The sequence below is a fragment of the Podarcis raffonei genome, chromosome 13 (assembly GCF_027172205.1).
Source record: "Podarcis raffonei isolate rPodRaf1 chromosome 13, rPodRaf1.pri, whole genome shotgun sequence".
NCBI classification, from domain to species: domain Eukaryota; kingdom Metazoa; phylum Chordata; class Lepidosauria; order Squamata; family Lacertidae; genus Podarcis; species Podarcis raffonei.
Window position 1 is genome coordinate 37,669,141 of NC_070614.1, and position 21,088 is coordinate 37,690,228.

Consider the following 21,088-nt stretch of genomic DNA (forward strand, 5'->3'; position numbering starts at 1 on the left):
AGGAAGGGGGGTGGAGAGAGAGAGAGCTGCATGAGAGGAGATCTGGAGTGGGGAAAAGGGAATGTTCCCCTCCCCTCTCCCTAGATACCACTTAAAGGTGAAGGGTAAAGGGACCCCTGACCATTAGGTCCAGTCGTGGCCGACTCTGGGGTTGCGGTGCTCATCTTGCTTTATTGGCCGAGGGAGCCGGCCTACAGCTTCCGGGTCATGTGGCCAGCATGACTAAGCCGCTTCTGGTGAACCAGAGCAGTGCACGGAAACGCCGTTTACCTTCCCGCCAGAGCGGTACCTATTTATCTACTTGCACTTTGATGTGCTTTCAAACTGCTAGGTTGGCAGGAGCAGGGACCGAGCAACGGGAGCTCACCCTGTCGCGGGGATTCGAACCACCTACCTTCTGATCGGCAAGTCCTAGGTTCTGTGGTTTAACCCACAAGCGCCACCCGCGTCCCCCACAGCGCCACCTGCGTCCCGCGATACCACTTCTTGACTTTCAGTTACACCCTCCTCAAACCGTTTTTCTTCTTTTAACAAAAGGGAATTTAAGCTCTGGTGCACATTTGCATATAATGTAAAGTTAAGCCCCTAGTAGTAAACCCGGGTTTGTTGTCCTGTAATATGCTGAATGTTCTTAGGGCTTGGACCAGAGAGGCCTGCGTTCAAATCCCCACTCAGCCATGAAGTTACATGAGAGAAATGGACAAGATGTTAGGGATCCTGGATACTTTTGTCTTGAAGGCAAATAGATGCCTGGAGCCATGTCTTCTGAGAGGATCATTTGGAGGGAGGGAGGGAGGGAGAGAGCGAAAGCGGAGCTTTAAGGATAGAAGCAGGACAGGAGGCTGAGCCACAAACAAATGCTTACACAAACCTAACTTTATTGTTTTCCCCCCTGCTTTAAAAGACACCCAGTAAATTAGCAGCTTCATTTATCTAGCATTTTCTGTTCCTCAGCACTTTATTGCTTACCAAATGAAAGTGTCTAATGAAAGGGGGGTGATTTACAAGCCTTCAGGCTCCCTGAGCCAAGAGCAATTTTCTACATCCCAGAACACAACAGTGCAGGAGAAAGGGGAAAGAAACTCATTGTCTGGGCAAATTCAGCCACCCACTGAAGAAAGAAAGAAAGAAAGAAAGAAAGAAAGAAAGAAAGAAAGAAAGAAACTTTACATTGAACAAGTTAAAATCCTAGTCATCCAATGTGTGGTTCTTGCTCCATATTGTTCTTTGACTGTATTTACCTCTTAGAGGCATCCAAATGTGTCTATCCCTAAGATATATTTGTCCAGGTCTGATACTTAGTGAAGCATTCCTAATCATTCATTTAAAGAAAAAATAATATGAAGCGGTTAGTGCCTTATGTCTCATGCTTCCTGAGTTCCATATGTTCTGCTGTATTTGCATTCGTTAATGTGGAAATAGTTATGTACAAGCATTCTCAGTGTCGTTCAGGGCCAAGCAAGACACGCCATCATTCATACAATTAGCAATTTCAGGCATTAAAGAAAGTAAATCAGAGGCGTGGCAGGTGGCGGCTGCGGGGGGTGGGGGTGCATCTGTTATTTGCCTTGAAATGCAAGCTCCCGTTTGTTCAATTAGAAATCTTAATTTCAGTGTAAATATCACATACATGGAAGACCATTTTCAACTCTCTTCAAAACTGATTCTAGCCCAAGACAGAAATGGATTTGAGAGGAGACCACAGCTTGAAACCAGAACCTTGCGGGATATCCAGCCTCATATAACCAAGATGCTTAACTCTGATTAATGTATGAAGAGGTTAAGACCATAGAGTAAGCTGTTCTGCCAGGCTTAGCTGGATCACTCCACCTCACCTTGGGAGGAAGGGTTATCAAACTCTTTGTTTTCTCAATTGCACCATGTGAACCCTACCAGTAAGGAGGTCCGAGGTGGTTGCTGCAAGCCATGTGGCTTAAGAAAGCCATCTTTATGTTTCTATAAAAATAATTTAGAAACACTTGCCATTTTGGAATCTATGTTGTACTGTACTGCCTGTATTTTCTTGCTGCTGCATGGAAAAGCACATGAATCTGACCTATGAAGAGTTTGTAAGTAAACCATTTCCAGCTTACCAAACTGGTGGCCTCATTCCAAGCTAAGGGAAGTGGGGAACTTTAGAAGCAACTTGGGGTATTTTAAAAGTCAGTCTATATTTCCACGCTTTACTTTGCTGCTTGTTTTGTGATTTAAAATCTCTCCTGGGGCTCTGTCACCAAAGAGTACTTGCCCCCAACCATTCGGGAAATTCTATTTTTAACTTAACCATATCTCTTTTTTTTCAAACCAAGAGGCTTGAGGTAAGTGGGGAGGATTGACCAGCTTAGATACCACATAGTAAACAGAGTGCCCAGGTGCTGAACATAACACATAGCATAATACTTAGCAAGCAGCTGAGCTGGACAATGATATACAATAACTGATGGGTTGCACAGATAAGGCCCCTGTGTAAGCAGAAAAGTACAGATGGAAGGAGTTCCACTACCTAGGTGCATTCACACAAAATGCCCTCTGTCTTGCAGAGACTGCCTTTCCTGCCAAACATAAAACCTGGACAGTTAGATATGAAGACAGGCGGTCCCTCAAGCAAACTGTTCAGGGCTTTATAAACTAGCTAGCAGTAAGACTTTTAATTTGGCCCCAGTAGTATATAGGCAGCCACTAAACATCCTTAAGGAGAGGGGTTCTGTGCTGTTGATATGAAACCCTTATCAGGAGCTAGGCCGTTGCATTCTGCACAAGTTGCTGGGAAACACAAGGGAAGCCCCAAACAAAACTCGTTGCAGTAGTCTACTTCCAAAGTTAGCAATGCTACAAGTACAGTGCCCAAGCTATCTAGAAAAGTTAGATCTCTCTTATGCTAGATGAAAACTGCTTCATTTTCCGAGGCCGTTTAAAGTTGCAGTGGCATTTTTAGGATTTATATTTTTTGCTGCCTTGCTTTATATATATATTATTATCTTCATGACATGCTTTATTATTTTCTTGCTAACATGTTCGTTTTACTGTTTGCCACTGTCAGAAGCAGCAATACTGAAGGACATTAGAATACAGGAAAATAAATATAGGCAAGCAGAGCCAGACACTTAGACGTTGATGTATTTTAATTTCTTTTATTGTGATTTTAATTATTTGTACAAATTTTTAATTGTTTTAATTGTTTTTATTGATAATTTTCATATTTGTTGTAAATCGCTTAAGGGTTTTTACTACAATCAAGCCATATATACGGTAATTTTTGTAATATAAAGTATTTTAAATTAATTGTGGAGAGGTGAGGTCCAAGATAGCTACTGCTGATCCGATTTTCAAACTCCCTCCCCATGCCACAGGCACTTGGTGGACTAACCACTGTGCCCTCTAGCCTGGTGGTGCTGTTGGTGAATACCAGGTCAGTTCACATTAAAATGAAATCTCCCCCATCTACTATTAAATCATGGATAAGGAAGTTGTGTCGGCACGTATTACTGAGACCTGGGTGAGTGTGCAGCTTCAAGACAGACTACAGGGTTGTTGTTGGGGAGCTGCCACCATGGGAGGAAGGTGTGGGATGTAAATAAAATAAATAGTTCACACAAGTACCATTTGACCAGCCAGGAAACCCCTCTATCCTTGGTCAGGCGATGAGAGCCTGCATTTGGCATAAGGCTAGAAGACATACAGGGGCCTCCTACTGGTATACCATGCACCCTGCTGCCCAACAGCTCTGCTGCCTGAGCTTGTCTTGGGCGTGGTGCTGAAAAACCCTAAGGCCTTGTTCCTGAAGGTCTTCAACATCCATGCCAAGACCCAGCACTGAACTTCATGGCTTTCATGACAACCATGGGGCTGTCTCAGCTTGTCACTGATCTAATGCAGAAGCGAAGGCACACCCTGGATTTCGTTTTTGTCTCAGGGTTAGGGGAGGATGGTCGGGATGTTAGTGGGGGTTGGAATTATCACCTAGTTATGGTCAAACCACTTCCCAGCGGAGTGACCCTCTGGAATAGTTTTCCGCAAAGACATTTAGGGCTCTTCCACACTTCCGCTTGTCCCATGCCTAAGAAAGCATGGGTCCAAGCAGTTTTCAGCTTGCTTCACCAGGCCTGGGCAGGTTCTGCAGAGTACCTGGGTGGGCAAAGAGAGATGGGCCACTCCACACACACACACACACACACACACACACACACACACACAGGTCTCTGCAGTGCATGCCATCTCTGCCCCCATCAAATCAGGAAAAAGAAATGTCTGAGTATGTAGGTAAGTAATATATGTATTGTATGTATAATATACCGTAGTTTAAGTTTATGTAAACTGATGTATAATATTGTTTTTTCTATAAAAAAAGAAATGTCTGAAGCTGCCTGAGCTCCCGACACTTTCTCTGCTCATGTCCCCCCGCCCCGCCCCTTATTATTTACTAAATCAATTAGCCACTTTTTGCTGCACACACGCTCCTTGCCATCACCCAATAGACAGAGCGGCTGTGACTAAAGCACCATCTTTCCCCCTCTGCCTCTCATAAGGTACTGAATGGCCATAGTGTACTGCTGGGTGAGAGCATGGAGACAGAAAATACTAAGAGCTGACACGCATCCTATACTACACACGCACACAACCAGAAAAAGCCGTCACTGGCCACGCGTTTCTTTTGATAGAAACAGAGTAGAACGCCAGGTCTAAAGACCGGAAGTGAGAACCAGCGGCGAAGGCATGTTCGACTCTACTTTTTTTTGTGTATCTCTATAACGAAAAGGGAGCGGAAACGCATTGTGGGTTCTTTGGCATCTCTATGGTTCAGGGCACGGGGGCGGGAGGCGTTGAGACGGTAAGGAACCGTTGAGACAGTCGGTTTCAGAAAGCAGCAGGGACGCCTGTTTATTCGCTTCAGCCAACTTCAAACCGCAGGCAGGGATGGCGCGGACAACGAGGGAGAAACTCCCCGGCCCCAATGAATAGCTCTGTTAGGGCTCCAACCCCCACAAAGCAATGGCGGCTCCACTCGGCACACAGACGCGGCCGACTCCTGGACCGTTAATGCAACGTGCTACCCTCCCCTCGACCACTCTACGTCTTCTCTATCATCCTTGGAGCAAGCGCTAATTGGTTATCGCGCCGCGAAGCAACCCTCCGCCAATAGGTTAGGCAGGAAAGACGTCGCCTTGCTATTGGCTAGCGGAGACGGTAGGCGGAGCACCGCACGACATATATAAGCAACCTTTGTAGGCCGCTCCCTTCCTTTTAGTAGTGGCCGTCAAGCGCGTCGGAAGGTAAGCGGAGGTTTTGTTTCACGGCGACCCGAGGCGCGGTGTCGGGGAATAAGAAGCGCCCCGGTGGCCGAGAAGGACGTTTTAAGTGACTCCAAATAAATTGTTCTCGGCAACCAGCTACTAGAAGTGCCTTAGCGGTTGCGAATCCACTTTAAATCAGGGAGTTGGAGCCTTTATTCGCGCGGCCCCCGCCTCACTCGCTCAATGCGCATGTGCCGGTTGTAGAACTAGGGCAGCCCCGCGTGCGCAGATCACACGTGTCGCGTGGTTGCTTCCGCGGTGCTGCTCGGCCTATTCAGGGGATTCGTGGATGGTGGGGATTAAACACGCTCCCTCGAACCGCCGGTCTCACGTGATTTGAATTATTTTTTAAAGGGGAATTAGCCTTCCCTGTCTTGTGAATTTTACAAGTGTCACGTTGGCCAGAAAGATTCCTACTAGATGATCCTCTTGGTCCCTTCCAACTCTGCAGTTCTATGACTTGGTGTCACCCCACGTGTTGCTGAAAAAATAGCAGCTATTTATAGGTGCTCCCTTTTTTCTATAATTTTGGTGGAATCGTTTTCAAAACTTTGGTCAGTTTGAGTTGATTCAGTGTTAAATGTTTCCTTCCCAGAGGCTGTATGGGTGAACGCTGCTTATGCAAAATCATCCTTGATATGAGGAGTAGGGAATGTGCCTTTCTTTGAGATTATTTTGCTGATGGTCCATAACACCTTTGAGCATTTCACAAATTCTCATACCTCCCTGCTCAGTTGGGAGTGTTTGGGCTTAACCATTGTTACATGGAATCACACTCTTTTTTCCTGCTCAAATTATATCCATATTAAAATATTGACCATATTAAAATACTGAAGTAGTATTAAATTGTGCCACATATATTACAGGTCTTGCTTAGCTTAGTTTGTGGAGGACAGGACTTTAAAAGGGGCCAAAGGACCTTGCTGGTTTATTGTAAAAAAAGTACTTTAGTTGCTTGCTGTAATTCAGTATCTGCACTGAAATTTAGTGCAGTGTTTAATGCTGACCGGCTGCAAGTAGCTGCTTTCTTTTGGATATAGCAAGTGGTCCAAAGTGGCATATTGCTTCAACAAACTATTCTCCCCTTTCAAATGGGTAAACTTCCATGATTTATATCACCTTAAGGGCTTCAACACAAATTTACAAAGAACAATTGTGACCCTCTGGTGTCCAGTAGTGTCAGTTAAGGGTCAGTCTAGATTCCAAAAAACAAAACTTGTATTGAATTTACCCTGAACTCAGTTTGGGTGGTGTGGTTCATTGGGTAGTATTGACCTTACAAGTAGGAAAGGCTTGCATTAGACTTGAAATTCCTGGCCGGCTAGCCTACGTCATAGGTTTGGATGAATGTATAAATGAAATGAGAGACTGTAATAATAAATTATACAGAGAAGTAGCTGTAAAATATATGAAAATTTCATTTGCTTCACTTGTTTCATTTGCCTGCCACTTCTATAGATCTCAACTTTTTTCTCCACAGGACTGGACTCCCTTTAAGCCAACATGCCAGTTGCCAGGAGCTGGGTATGTCGGAAGACATATGTCACCCCAAGGCGGCCCTTTGAGAAGTCCCGGCTTGACCAGGAACTGAAGCTGATTGGTTAGTTTATCCTGGATGAAAAAAAGAGTTGTTCAAACAAACAGTTACGCTCCAAAGGCAGGTGCATGTTACATTTGAACTTTTATATCCCCCTCCTAGGTGAATATGGGCTGCGTAACAAGCGTGAAGTGTGGCGGGTGAAGTTCACCTTGGCCAAGATCCGCAAAGCTGCCCGAGAGCTGCTCACCCTGGATGAGAAGGATCAGAGGCGTCTCTTTGAGGGTATGTTAGGGCTGGACATGTCAGTCTTCGGCATCTTTAACGGTTCTTTTGCTGTTGCAGATCCCTTTAACAGTTGCCAGCAGATTAAGGGATCTGGGATGTGAGTTCAATTCCTTTATGAATCCTACCAGTTTCTTGGATCTGGTCCTATTAAATTTAAAACCAGAGATTATCAACTTACTGTTATGGACAGTTGTAATGTTTACATCTTTCCATAATGGTTAGTTGATGGTATCTGGTTTTAGATTTCAATGTGTTATATATAGATATTATTGTAAATACTACTTTATGATACAGGTCTCTCTCTCTCTCTCTCTCTCTCTCTCTCTCTCTCTCTGTGTGTGTGTGTGTTTAATGCCTTTCAGATGTGCTTATTTCTTGTGTTAGATTTAAGTGAATAGACCATATCTATTGGATTAATATCAGTTACCTATGTTGAATTGTTCTTTTTTTCCTGCTGTAATTATATTTATATATTGTCTTGAGAATCTTTTAAATCAGTCCCATATTTCAGATTAGAGACTAAGGCTGAGAGTGACTCTCAAAGACTGCCCACCATTTGTGGCTGAGTTGGGATTTAAACTGTGATTTCAAGGTCAATGTAATATACTATAGTGCTGCTTAGTAGTATGTAACTAAACATGTCAACCTGTGTTAGAAACTGAGATATGAAAGCTAGGAGCTAAATGGCACCTTAAACCTAGGTTATGGGTGCTGCAACAGTTTCTAGGTTCACTTTTCATAAGAATACAAAGCTGAAAATGAATGAACTGCAGGTAAAATCTTAAATTCAGTTTTCACATGGTCTGGTCCTTATCTGAAGACTGCAAAAAACAAACCCATACTTCCCCTGCCCATCCCTATAATCTTATGAGGGTCCCTTCTCCAGTCTTCAGAATGGCTGAAAGTGGGGAGGCAGAAAAGGGTCCTCCTTTCCTTCTAGCAGTGGCAATTTTAATATGAAATCTTAGGCGCAGTACTGTACCCAGAGCTCAGAAACTGCTCACACTAATGAAATTCCCTGTCGCAAAATGCGCCTAGAACAAAGGGAGTTTCAAATGCTGGCGTCAACTTGGTGCCATTTCTTCCTCTTCTCTCCCCCACCCGCCATTAGCATTTCATAGAGAATGCTTTTTACATGGCCACATAAGACGTACCAAAATACATGAATCTTGTGCCCACTTCTCTAGTTGTGTGTTGGCCTCTTCAGCTGGTTTACATGTCCATATCTTTCCCTAGGTAATGCCCTGCTGCGCCGTCTGGTCAGAATTGGGGTGCTGGATGAGGGCAAGATGAAGCTGGATTACATCCTGGGTCTGAAAATTGAGGATTTTCTGGAGAGGCGTCTCCAAACCCAGGTCTTCAAGCTGGGCTTGGCCAAGTCCATCCACCATGCCCGGGTGCTCATCCGTCAAAGACACATCCGGTAGGTTGCCTTGGAGTATGTTTAGAAATGGCATTTCACTTAAGCAGAACAAAGCCAAAAGCAATGACTGAGTTGCTGTGGGTTGTAAAGACAGGGTCTACCTCTGAAGTAATGCATCTGATGTCTCTTATGTGTGGCCTGTGCAGGGAGATGTGTGGACATGTCCCAGCCGTGTGTCTTTTTACCCCACCAATCCCTCCCCTGGACTGGAACCCTGGATAACCTAAAAGCCCTGCAGTCTGCCTAATGAGGCTATATGCCAAAAGCACCAACAATTTCGGCAAGGTTCACTGCGGCTCAGCCGTACACCTTGTGAAGGTCTTGGCGTGTGGGCAGTAGAGGTAACAACTAGCAACTCTGCTCCTTCTTGGCACAAAGTGTTGGTGTTATCCCTCTTGTTAGTGAATTGTCTGCTGTTACACCCAGTTTTCAGTATAACCAGGCATTCATCTCGCCATTGTATACTGAGGGCAACAGCAGTAAATGTCAAACTTGAGTCAGTTTCTCCCAAGCATTTCCTGTTGTTGGTTGGTTCTGAACTTTTGTTCTGTGACCAGTTTTGCGAGTAAGAAGTTGTGAGGGCATAGTTGCTTTGAGTTGTATTGTTCAACACTTATTCATGTGTAAGAAAAGCCTATTGAATGGTGGGACTTAGTTCTGAGTATCATGTTTAGGAATTCATTGCAGTGTTAAGTAAGGGGCTGAAGTTAACCCTGGCTTTGATAATAGGAGCAGGATGTTAATGTCCATGTTCCCAAATGCTGAGCTTTTAAATTTTAAACTCCCTGAGTGCTGGAATTGGGGGGTGATCACTTGATTCCTCACTTGGCTCTCTTCCGTCAATCACTTTAGCTCTCTAGTTCTGTGAAAAACCGTTCTTAAGAAGAATGCTGCCGGGTTTAGCTGGAACGTCTGTAACTGCTTCCTTTCTCCCTCTTCAGTGTAAGGAAGCAAGTAGTGAACATCCCTTCCTTCATCGTCCGCCTGGACTCCCAAAAGCATATTGACTTCTCCCTCCGCTCACCATATGGTGGTGGCCGCCCAGGTCGCGTCAAGAGGAAGAATGCCAAGAAGGGCCAGGGTGGTGCTGGAGGCGGTGATGATGAGGAAGAAGATTAAGCTGTGGGGTGCCCCCCCTCCGCACATGCCGGTGGGGAATCAAGCCTGCCTTAACTGTAACATTACACAATAAAAAATATTTGTGGATAAAATATTGTAGCCCTTCTGGTGTCGGGGGTGCATCTCGAAAATACCTGATAATACCTGCAACAAGTGATCTTGCATGGGGCGCTCTGTTGGGATGAGAAACTCAGTTGAGGGTGGTTCCTAACAAACAGGACATCTGCATAGGAAGGAGCAGCAGCCAATTGTTGGTTGGGAATGGGGCTAGTAGTGGAGTGTGGCTGAGGAGGGTACAGTGCATTTGAGGCCAATACTGTACTCTTAACATATACATGCCTCTTTTCCATCTATGAAATGGTTGACTCCATTGCACACAGAAGGGTCCAAAAACAAGGAGCAGTTGTTTTTTGTCTTCCGCCAACCCCCTCCCCCTTGCCTTGGAAAGTCGAAACAAATCTAGAGGAGAGGCCATTCCCAGTGGCCACCTGGGTCATTCATTCCCTGGACCCATAATACTACCCCTTGTTTTTCTGTACACTCGAGGGGGATTATTCCTGGAATTAGCATGCATATATGTATAGCTGAAATGCAACCCTTATCTCCAGTAGATGGAAACGATCGCTGCGAAAAATAGCATAAAGGTGAGCGATGAGTAAAGAAATTGGCAGGAAACAAGTTGGGATCTTTCCCGGAGGCATCTACGGGAACAGATGGCAGGTGGAAAAGTGAGAGATTTGGGGTCCGGGAGCAGAATTGAGCGCTTTGGGTGCCAACTTTGCATGCACCTCCCATGTGTGCTGTGTCTCATTGCTTTTAAGGAGACTTCCAAGCAAACAGAAGTTGAAGTTAAATTAGCCTTCAAGTTTTATCAGAGCAGCTTGAAGCTCTGGGTCACCTCGCCTTGGAGACAAATTGGCAGGGACTCCCAGAGTTTCCAGTAAGAGATCTGGCTTGCCAACAAGAAATGCAGAATCTACAACCCAAGAATAAGATTGAAATCAGACAACCCGTGACTGCAGTTGATTTAAATGGGGGCAGGGTGGCTCGAGTTAACGTTCGGGTAAACTGGAACAGCACAGGATACAAAAATTAACTTCAATTATTAATTGGTCAGGGAAGCGGGTGGCGCTGTGGGTAAAACCTCAGCGCCTAGGACTTGCCGATCGCATGGTCGGCGGTTCGAATCCCCGCGGCGGGGTGCACTCCCGTTGTTTGGTCCCAGCGCCTGCCAACCTAGCAGTTCGAAAGCACCCCCAGGTGCAAGTAGATAAATAGGGACCGCTTACCAGTGTGAAGGTAAACGGCGTTCCGTGTGCTGCGCTGGCTCGCCAGATGCAGCTTGTCACGCTGGCCACGTGACCCGGAAGTGTCTGCGGACAGCGCTGGCTCCCGGCCTATAGAGTGAGATGAGCGCACAACCCTAGAGTCTGGCAAGACTGGCCCGTACGGGCAGGGGTACCTTTATTAATTGGTCAGGTGCAGTTTTAGACAAAGGTAGCTTTGTCTAAAACGATTTTTTTTGTTTTAAAGCTTTAACACATCTGGTATGGCAGGGTTTGAGTGCATGGCAAGTGTTGAGCATATATGCTCACTGGTATAGCCTAGTCCCTAGTAATAAACTAGAAGTCACTGCTTTCTTTAAACACTGCTGCAGATCTGTGGCCCCCTCTACTCTTCCAGGCTCCCCAGTGACATGGCCTTTGCACACACCAGGCTGTTTATGAAAACATACACAAGCTAAAGAGTCGCCAGATGCAGCATCAGATTAGCTGAGCTTGTACTTTCTTTTTGCCTCAAAACGTCTTTCTCTCAACAACTAGTTTCCTGTGTCAACATTCTCGAGGCCTGTCAAGTTACAGTAATGACCTGCCCTTAGGGCAGTGACTGGAAAGATTTGTGTCACGTGTAGAAAAATGGGATGTGGTGGTGGTCAAACATGAAAAGCGAGTGGGAGAAGGATCCCTTTGCAACAGAACACCAGTCTGATCTGTACAAAGAATGCCTTTTCCTTGGTCATGGAATGCCCACATCCTTCCCCACACACTATGGGAAGCAAGGGCTTCTCATTTGTAGCATAGTGCACAATTTCTAGCTAAACGTTTTAAGAACCTTGGCTTGTAGCACATTAAAACAGGTATGGGGAACTTTTGTTCCTTCAGATGTGGCTGAACTGCAACTCCCATCAGCCCAACGAGCATGAGAAGTGGTTAGGGATGAGGGGGATTTTAGTTCAACATCTGAAGGAACGGAGGTTGCTCACACCTAGAAGACTGGTTTATTCTGACAAAATTACTACACTTCTGATTGTTGCTAGATTACTGCATCTACCCCTCATTTAACACTGAGCAGTGCATCTCCTAGTGACTTTCTGGTGAAGAAGAGAACTCTTACCTGTTCTAGGGCAACAGTTACATCTTAGGCCATCAAGTGTGATTACAAGTGTGAACCTGCAAGGATGCAACTCCTCCCAAAAGCAGTTCTTTATACCTTTCTCTGGGTGTGCTTTTTGAGATGGGGGCTTGTGTTACAAGCCCACCCAGGCCCTAGAATAGGCAGCTTTTTTCCTTTTCTCTGCTTCTGGTGATACTTGACATCTTGAGAGCATCAGAATGAATTTGAAGGCTTTTGATGAATGAAGAGATGGCTGCCCCCAGTATACCAGTTGGTTTATTCCACAAATATAATGATAAACAGGCGCCCCCAGCAATACACTGTGCAGACAGGCCTGCTTATGTACTGTACAAGGAATGTTAGGAAGGAAAAGAGCCTTTCAGGTGCACAGCGAGTTCAAGAGTCCCTGCGGTACTGGCAGCCCCTGCAGCTGAGCCCTGGCATCGCCTCTGCCCCTCATACTGGCACGCACTGCCCGGCGACTCAGCTCTTGCAAGGTGGGCACTTTGCAGCAGAGAGGATGGGTGAGGGCCAAAGGCACTGGGGGCTGCCCCTCCCTCTCCAGGTAACAGGGGCCCCCTTCTACTGCTCCCAGGCACAGATAGTGCTCTACTAGCCGGACCACACAGTGGAAGGCCGGGGGGTGGCCAGCGCCTGGCAAGGCCTCCAGGTGGAAAGCTGAGCCCTGCTGCTGGATGCGCAGGTTGGTGATGCCCGTGTTGGTGCGGACGCTCAGGGTGAAGAGGTGGTGGTGGTCGGAGGAATCTCGCACGAGGAAGACGCCGGGCGGCTGGGAGGTCAAAAGGCGCTTGGCTTCGGCCCCAGACAGGCTGCCCCAGTAGAAGCCACTGGCCTCGAGGCGTTCCAGGGCGCTTTCCACCCGCTCAAACTCCCCACAGAAACTCTTGAAGTGGTAGGAGGTTGTGGCCGTGCCCGTCATGGCCGCCGCAGCTGGTGCAGGTGCTGGCGGGCAGCACCAGCACAGGGGGACCATTGCGCCTCCAGTTGGCCGGGAGAGACGCTTAGTCGGTTACCGGAGCAGCATCTGAAAAGGAAGGCAGAGACGGTTCATGCAGCAGGAACCTGCCGGCTTTCAAACTCCAGGTGAAAGGTGCAGGTCTCTCCCCTGGACTCACGTCTTCTTTGCTCGAGACAAGGCATAAAAGCAGAACCAAGAAACTTGGGAAATAGGTCTGTTTCAATATGCACATAAATGGAGACACGCTAACTAAAAATGCTTCAAATTATTCCTGTGCATTTGCTGTGAAAGATCTCAGAGCGGCACGACTGAACAAAGCGGGTTTAGCAAAGTTTGTTTGAAAAGTAGCTTTGGCATTTTATCCAAAGCAGAGCTTTTTTTGGTTTAAGAGCCACATTCACCCTTGGCCAAAAACTTCCAGGTGTTGTCCATCAGTGGTGTGTGTGGGGTCACCCCACACACTTGCAACTCCATGCAGATCAGCTGAGATGGGAGGTTGTGGCCACCAGATCAATCTGCCAACTGAGCAGGAGGTGGTTTGCAACCTAACCAGGGCACTGGGTTTCTCTGCCCACTCTAGTGCTGTACCTAATTATTTTTTTGCCACTGTCATCAAAATTGGTAAGGTCTTGGGGATGGGGGCAGAAAAAAACTCTCTGGCTGACCAGATTAAACCAAGGATGTTGTGTTGACATTCCAGTACGCCAGGCTTGTTAGAGCACTTGGCTTCACAGCTTTTGACTTCTTGCAGGAAGCCTTAGCTATGTTGTCCAGTGTTTGCTGGCTATGATTGAGCAAACTCAGCTCTTGCACAAACCTTTGCCACTATGGGAATCATTCATGAAAGTTATATCCAGAAGAACAAAGGCAAATTTGGGTGCCCAGATGTCAAAGCAGGGAGGACATATTAGGATCCTGAGTGATATCCAATTAGTCATACAGGGAATATACCCATTAAAATCAATGACTTGTATCCAACTAAGTTCTACTCAGAGGAGATATGATAATCATCAGATATCTAAAGGGCTGTTAACATGGAAGATGGAGCAAACTTGATTTCTCCCGCTCCAGAGATTAGGACTGGAACCAGTGGATTCAAGTGACAAGAAAGGAGATCCTGACTCTACAGGAAGAACTGTCTTAACACCAAGCACTGTTCAACAGTGGAACAGACTCCCTTGTATTGGAAGGTGGCAAACTCTCCTTGGAGGTTTATAAGTGGAGGATGGGTGGGTGCTTTAGCAGATATTCCTGCATTGCAGAGATGATCTTTGGGGTCCCTTCCAACTCTACAGTGCCAGCACTCTAAGAAGCAATGATATTTCCCCCACTGTATCATAGTCCAGGGGATTGTATATCCAAAACAGGCTGCAGGGACGAAGCGTTGAGAAGATGCTCTTGTAGGAACCTCTTATCTGCAGTGTACAGTGGTACTCTCCCTTCCACTGCCTCACCCCTCTCCCACCTTGTTGACACATCTCCAAAGCTTTTCCTGTTACTAAACTGGACAGAAGCATAGATCTCGCAGATCTGGTTGTGTGATTACTTGGAACTAATGGCTGTAGCTCAAACATAGCAGTGGATGAGCACTGTTGCTCTCCTTGGGTGCCAAGCTGAAGAAGGAGTGTGTGTGTGTGTGTGTGTGTGTGTGTGTGTGTTGTTGTCCAGCTAAGTTCAGAGTTTGTTGACTGTTCTGTCTACACTGCTGGGGCAAAATCATTGACAGGTAGCTCCGCGATCTTTTCATGAGCATTTCTGGGAACGCCTGGGAGCAACAAGGGCATGTTATACCTTCGGGTTTTGCAACCTTGCACAAGCTACATAACTTGGCAACCCTACAAAACCAGCCACAGAGGGGAGTGCTGCAGACATCCCTCACCCCAGGGTGCTATTTATCCTAGGACCAGGCCTGCTTAAATGCATTCAGACCTGGAAGAGTTGGGTTCAAATCCCTCTACTGACATCACATCTATCACCATACATTTAAAGCACATTTATAGCAGTTCAACAGGTGGCTTCCCCCAAAGTCCCCAGGATTCTTTGGGGAAAGGCAGGTGCTTTAAATGTGCTAAACATTTAATGATATGGATATGACTGGTCATAAAACGATTTTGTAAGAGGCACATAAAGGTAAAGGGACCCCTGACCGTTAGGTCCAGTCGTGGCCGACTGAGGTTGCGGCGCTCATCTCACTTTATTGGCCGAGGAAGCCGGCGTACAGCTTCCGGGTCATGTGTCCAGCATGACTAAGCCACTTCTGGCGAACCACAGCAGCGCACGGAAACGCCATTTACCTTCCCACCGGAGCGGTACCTATTTATCTACTTGCACTTTGACGTGCTTCTGAACTGCAAGGTTGGCAGGAGCAGAGACTGAGCAACGGGAGCTCACCCCGTCGCGGGGATTCGAACTGCCGACCTGCTGATCGGCAAGTCCTAGGCTCTGTGGTTTAACCTACAGCGCCACCTGCTTCTATGGTAGTCAAAACAGAATACTGGTCCTTGATGGATGGAAAACTCTCCTTCCTTTGGAATGCAACACCCACCAGAGTTTGGGGTAGAGATAGGGAGCCATACAAGGAATCTCACAGAGAGCTGGCAGTGAAGTCTTGGGGTGAGTTATAGCGGTTCAACTAGTACCACCTTGAAAGTCTACTACCCAAAATAGCACTTGCGGGGCCTGATAAATATAAGCCTGTTTGATCCCAAAATGTTTTTGTCTTTTTATAAGTAAACACCTGCTGCAAAGCCTTTGTAACTGATATTTCATGAAAAGGAAACACACCCTGCAACTTCCTACTTCCTGGGAAAGAGGAAGCAAAGACCTTTTTTGTCACTTTGGAAAGGAATCACTGTTATGTTCATTGCACATTCTCAAGTAATTTGAACTGTCCAGCTGTCTAGGGTTTCCCACGGATTTGCAAACTGCACACATTAAGAACCCCAAAGTTGTTGCCCATCTCTGCTGGTGCCCTCTAGGTCTGAACCTCCTGATAGTCTCCTATAATAAGGACTCAAAGACTACTCAAGCGTGGCTTAGACCAGGGTTGCCATATTTTTGGTTCCCCTCTGGTAGGCGTCATATGCCTTTGCCAGCTGTGTGTGGGCAGAAATTCAACAGGTGATGCTTGTCCTTGAGAGAGCTGTGGCAATAGGGAAACTTCACCTGATGCGTATCTGCTTGTGAGCATAAAAAGCAACAACAAGGTCTGAACCCCCATTTTAGAGCTAATATGCAGGCTCCGCCTGGTAAAGCCACCTCAGGACTGTACCACTGGAAGCTGAAGGCTGCACATTTGACAAGTTTCCCCACACCAAAACATCCCTGCATACAGAAATCAAGAATCATCCCCCCAACATACTAGCTTCCATGGGCAGAGTGCAAGAGAAAACACTCCATCGTTCAATTCCTCCTTTCTCGATTCTGAAGTGGTGCAGCCCCAAGAACACACCAGGCTGCAGTGACCATTCTGCTGCTGATACCATCTTGGAAGATCTTATCATCCCACTGTAGCTGCTTCCCAAGACCCTCTGAAAAGGTTAGGGGGAGGAGACTAACTGGGATGGGTGTGGTTAACTTGCTTTTGGGTGGGGGGGCAGGAGGGAAGCTATGCCAGTGTTTACAAAGAACCTCTGCCAGAAAAGTGCTTTTGGAAGCCTTCATTCCCACAGCAGAATCGACGTGGCAAATGGTACTCCAGAAAAATTAAACAATATATGGAATTTCTTCTTATTTTTTAAAGGAGGCATCTGTGAATAATACTGAGAGGGAGGGTGGGGATTTATATTACATTAGAGCACAGTTCTGTTGTTCAGATACACAAGCTTGGATGTGGCAGCAGGATTCTAGTACAGTACCCTGTTCCCCAATCTCTCCTGAAAAAAAAATTGAGTTGAGCGGTGCTTTCTGCACCTATCATTCTTCAGGCAGAAATCACACACCCCCACCAAAGCACCCTGTACAGGCTGGCAGGGCTGTGTTGAGGTTCTGATGCAGAAATAAAACCTCCACACCCACACACAAACATTGGGAATTTGGTAATTCCCAAACTGTAGAGCTGATACAGGTGGGCCCATGAGATACGGGGGTTCAAACCTTTTTCTAATGCCCCCTGGTGTTTGAAGCCAGGTAATGAATTCAAGGGAAATTGAATGCATGCGTGTGAGAGAGCTCTGGGTTACTGTGTAGGATACTCACCTGGGGAAATAAATTAATTTAAGACTGCTTTATCTAGAGTTGATTTGGAGAAAGGCCTGTGAGAAATCAATGGGGATAAATGAATCTAAAGAGGAACTGAGTAGAGGCAACCTCTGCTCCAAATTAACTGAAAATTTTATCTGGGATGATTGGGGGGGGGGAAATCTTTGGGTGGGTTTTTCTTTTTTTTTAAGGGGGGAGGGCTGTCATCTTAGTGGTTGGAGCACCCACGGAAAGTCTCAGATTCAATCCCTTGGCGTCTCCACCTATGTTCCCATCTCTACATATACATTAGCACATGCAAATGTTATGCTAACGTTTGCCTTAGTGTCCAGGCCTTGAAACGGTTAAGTTACCCATCCATGTCCCTGCCAACTTGGGTGCCGCAAGCAAACAGTGGCTGCCATGGGGCAAGTCTTTGTGCCAGAGGTCCAGCTGTCTCCCTCGGCAGCAGGAACAGGGGGTGAAAGGCTTGCCACATTCTGAAGAAAGGGAAGCAAAACACATGACCGCCTAAAGTGGGGCAGGCTGCAAGCCCATTAGTGTCCAGAGTCTAAAATTACCTAAGCGCAACAAACAGTATGAAGAAACTGCAAGCCCTGCCATTAGGAAACTGGGGAAGGGGACACTGGCTCAGTGGGTGAAGCATAAGCTTCGGATGCAGGTGGTCCCAGGGTCAACTCCTGCGCCCCCACTTAAAAACATCAGGTAGCAGGTGATGGGAAAGGCAGTAGGTAGATCTACATCCTGGATGGATCAGAAGCCTGACCAGGCATAAGTCAGCTTCCTATGTTCTTTTTCCCCCCATAAAAAAAGAAAGTAAATGATTGACTCTTTTTGTGAGCCTGAAGTACCCATCCACAATAAGGCTGCCTCTCTGTGAGTCACTGCTCTAGCTTTCCAGTCTTTGCTTGAGGAGAGAAATCCTCCTTGGATCAGCTGTGCTAGCAGCTTCCAGTCATACAAGAGCTGCTGTCAGATGTCAGATGGGTGTTGCCTGTCATATCTCTGTGTGAGTCGGCGCTCTGGGTTTTCCTTCTGCCATGGGTGCAGTTGGACAATTCACTCCCAAGGGTGGGAGGGGCTGCAGAATGGTCCCCTGGAGGAGGTTACCTGTTGAATCTCTGCATGGGTTTAAATCGAGTCCTTGACGGTTAACCATAAACAAGAGGCACATAGGAACATAGGAACATTCTTGGCACCGGTGATCTTCTAAGGCAGTTTTACTCCAAGTCCCACACACCTTTTCCTCTATACTTCCTTAAGAGTCTCCTCAACAGTGGCATCGCAATGGCAGAACACCCTGCCAAGCTGGCCACACCTCATTGCCTTTCTTTCTCTCTTGTTAGCAAAACTTTTTTGCAATCGTTTTGGACTTGAAGGCTTTAGAAAAGGGGATCACATTTAAAATGGAAGGCTTAAGCATGGGCATAAGTTTTCCACTTAAATAAACAGGACTTAAATATGCACATCTTGGGTTGGACTGTAGGAACACAGTAAAAAGCCTTAAACACAGTCAGACAATTAGTCCGTCTAGTTCAGTCTTAGCACCATTAGCAGTGGTCTTCCAGGGTTTCAGACACGGAACATGCCCAGCCGCACCTGAACCAGGGAACCTTTTGCAACGCAAAGTAGATGCTCTTCCTCTGAGTTGCAGCCTTTACCCCAAAAGGCCCCTCCTTTTCTCGCTGCTCTTAATTACATGTTATTGTCTCCTTCATTTTTCAAGCAGCAACAATGCCTTCAGGATGGTTTACGGAAAGGCAATCAATACCTATTTTGATGATGGCGATAACAAATAATGATGATGTTGATGATACTAGGGATAGAATTCCACAAAACAGCAAAGAAACATGGTTCATCTTTACAAGGGGAATATGTGGAAATAAGCTGGGGCTTCCAAGCAAGGTTTTGCTACGGTTCGAAAACCAGCTCCTAAATAAATTTTCTGTTGGGTTAGCTGAATTTAAAAATCCTGCTGATTTTCCACTTCCTTCCCAATACTCCCAGTTGTGCAATCCCACTAGGTTTTCTTAAGGCGTGTGTGGTGGAAATGGAAAAGTCCTGAATGTAGCAAGTTGGCTGTGCATATTGTTTTGTTTTAATTACAACAGCCACAAAGATAGAACATTAATGTCCTCCAGCTCTCAAAAGCAAAATGTTAAATGTTTTGGAAGTTTGCATTTTCTTTTATTTATTTTTTTGGTCAGATTTCCAATTTGTACAGATTCTAGTCCTTGTTTACCCCCCCCCACCCAACCAACCTAAACTACCGTGCTGCTTTGCCTATAATCTGGATTCCCCTAAATAATTAATAGCCGTCATAATAATTAATCCTTTATGACGAGGAAACAAAATTAAACTTGGAGAAAGTTATTTCTCCTGGGCAGACTGGCACCCGACATGAAAACCACCACAATAGTGCAGGAGCCGAAGTTACCCAGGCACTGGCTACAGTACTCCTCGCTTCCAGCTCTGGGCGGGCTGGTCCTGTCTCCTCGTCGTCGTCTCCCCACCTTTGCAATCTCAGCCCTGTCCCCCCACTTCTGGCATCAACAATATAAAACAGGGAGTGGGATGGGGGTTATTAATGCTCTCGCCGTCGTCGTTATTTTAAACTCACTTACCTTTGGCGGCGTGAAAGCAGCGAGGTGCCTGTGTGTGTCTCTCCAAGAGTGGAAGAAAAGAGAGGAAGGGAGAAAACGGGTGGGGTGGGGGGGATCAAAATTTAAAAATGCTCTTCCCTTCGCGGGATCCTCTGCCGAAACCGAGCCCAGTCCGATCGCCTGCCTTTGCCATACTTGCAACGCCGGCGAGGGGGGCGGGTTGTGGTCGGGAGGGGGAAGCGGTGCGCCGAGAAGAGTCTGCAAACGCCCCGCGCGCCTGGGGCGCACCGGATGGGAGGCTTGTTCCCAGGCTGGGCCAATTAATCTCTCTCTCCCCCCCGCATCCCCCTCCCCGGCACACACACACACACCGGATACCTCCCGGATTAGGACTACTCAAGAGGAGTCGAAAGTGGTGGAAGTTGCTCGGGGCGGAGGAGGGGGGAGGAGTGTGCGCGCAGAAAGGCCGACCGATCCGTTTCCTTTCGCCAAGAATCGCAGCGTCTTTCTGGTTTCCTGGAAGTGCGTGTGAATGTGCGCGCGCGTTTCTGAAGCGCTTTTCCCGTTAGCGGAGTAAAGCGGGGCTGGTCGGCGGTGGGAGGAGGAGGAAGAGAGCGAGAGCCGGTGAACTCGCATCTCATGTCAGCGTGTGGCTGCTGCTGGCTGCATCGTGCTGGGAGCTGGAGGGACGGAGAAGGGCGGGAAAGAGAGCGAGAGCTACAAGAATAATATTTGAGCTGCTTTCACGGGGAAACTGACACGCTGGGGGAAAGAGAGGCTTGGATTCCTGGTGCCTGTGTGTGGCTGGGGTGGAGTGTGGCAAGAGTATTTATTTTTATGAATGGTCAGAACTTTCATTGGCCGCCGGAGGTGGCTGGCAGGCTCCTGATTGGCAGGAAGTGGCTGTGTAAACCCCGCTAGGCTCCCTCCCCCTCGCCCTCCCCCGCCTGCCTTTTTTTTTTCCTGGGTGATTCCTGGAAGTGTGGAGGGGACTGTTGGTAAGGAGGAGGGGAAAGCGAGCTGGTCCCCGCCTATCCCTGCTGCAGAAGAGGGAAGAGAGGTTGGGTAAGGTGATCCAGGGGCTTGCAGGGAGATCCCGCGGGCCGAAAAGCGAAAAAACAACAGCCACGCGAGACCCGGTTAACCCCCTCGCGGCCGGGCGTCCCAAGAGACGAAGCGGGAAAACCTTCCCCCAAGTGGCCCGTGGCGGCTCCCACTCCAGCCACCCGCCCGCCGCCTTCACTTTGCGCATGA

The 21,088-nt window shown here is 47.1% G+C and overlaps 3 protein-coding genes across 5 annotated transcripts in view; 1 reads left to right on the forward strand and 2 right to left on the reverse strand.

The window, feature by feature from the left end:
- The window catches only part of LOC128399909 (immunoglobulin superfamily member 1-like), a 270,931-nt gene that overhangs the window by 204,224 nt on the left and 45,619 nt on the right, over positions 1 to 21,088 (reverse strand). The gene's annotated exons all lie outside the window — the stretch shown is intronic.
- On the forward strand, positions 5,149 to 9,750 carry RPS9 (ribosomal protein S9). 2 transcript variants are annotated; one of them, XR_008327283.1, is made up of 6 exons: positions 5,149 to 5,270; positions 6,772 to 6,891; positions 6,991 to 7,113; positions 8,353 to 8,539; positions 8,686 to 8,880; positions 9,481 to 9,654. XR_008327283.1 is itself a non-coding variant. In XM_053361790.1 (5 exons), the coding sequence occupies exons 2-5, from the start codon at positions 6,795 to 6,797 to the stop codon at positions 9,656 to 9,658; spliced, it is 585 nt and encodes a 194-aa protein (XP_053217765.1). In that variant the 5' UTR covers positions 5,150 to 5,270; positions 6,772 to 6,794; the 3' UTR covers positions 9,659 to 9,750. The 2 variants fall into 2 exon arrangements, 1 of the variants encoding a protein (XP_053217765.1); XM_053361790.1 differs by lacking the exon at positions 8,686 to 8,880 and having other exon boundaries at positions 5,150 to 5,270; positions 9,481 to 9,750.
- LOC128399915 (suppressor of cytokine signaling 3-like) lies at positions 12,311 to 20,570 on the reverse strand. 2 transcript variants are annotated; one of them, XM_053361789.1, is made up of 2 exons: positions 20,213 to 20,570; positions 12,311 to 13,097 (listed from the first exon to the last, which is right to left on the reverse strand). In XM_053361789.1, the coding sequence occupies exon 2, from the start codon at positions 13,044 to 13,046 to the stop codon at positions 12,432 to 12,434; it is 615 nt and encodes a 204-aa protein (XP_053217764.1). In that variant the 5' UTR covers positions 13,047 to 13,097; positions 20,213 to 20,570; the 3' UTR covers positions 12,311 to 12,431. The 2 variants fall into 2 exon arrangements, with proteins under 2 accessions (XP_053217764.1, XP_053217763.1); XM_053361788.1 differs by having other exon boundaries at positions 19,856 to 20,570.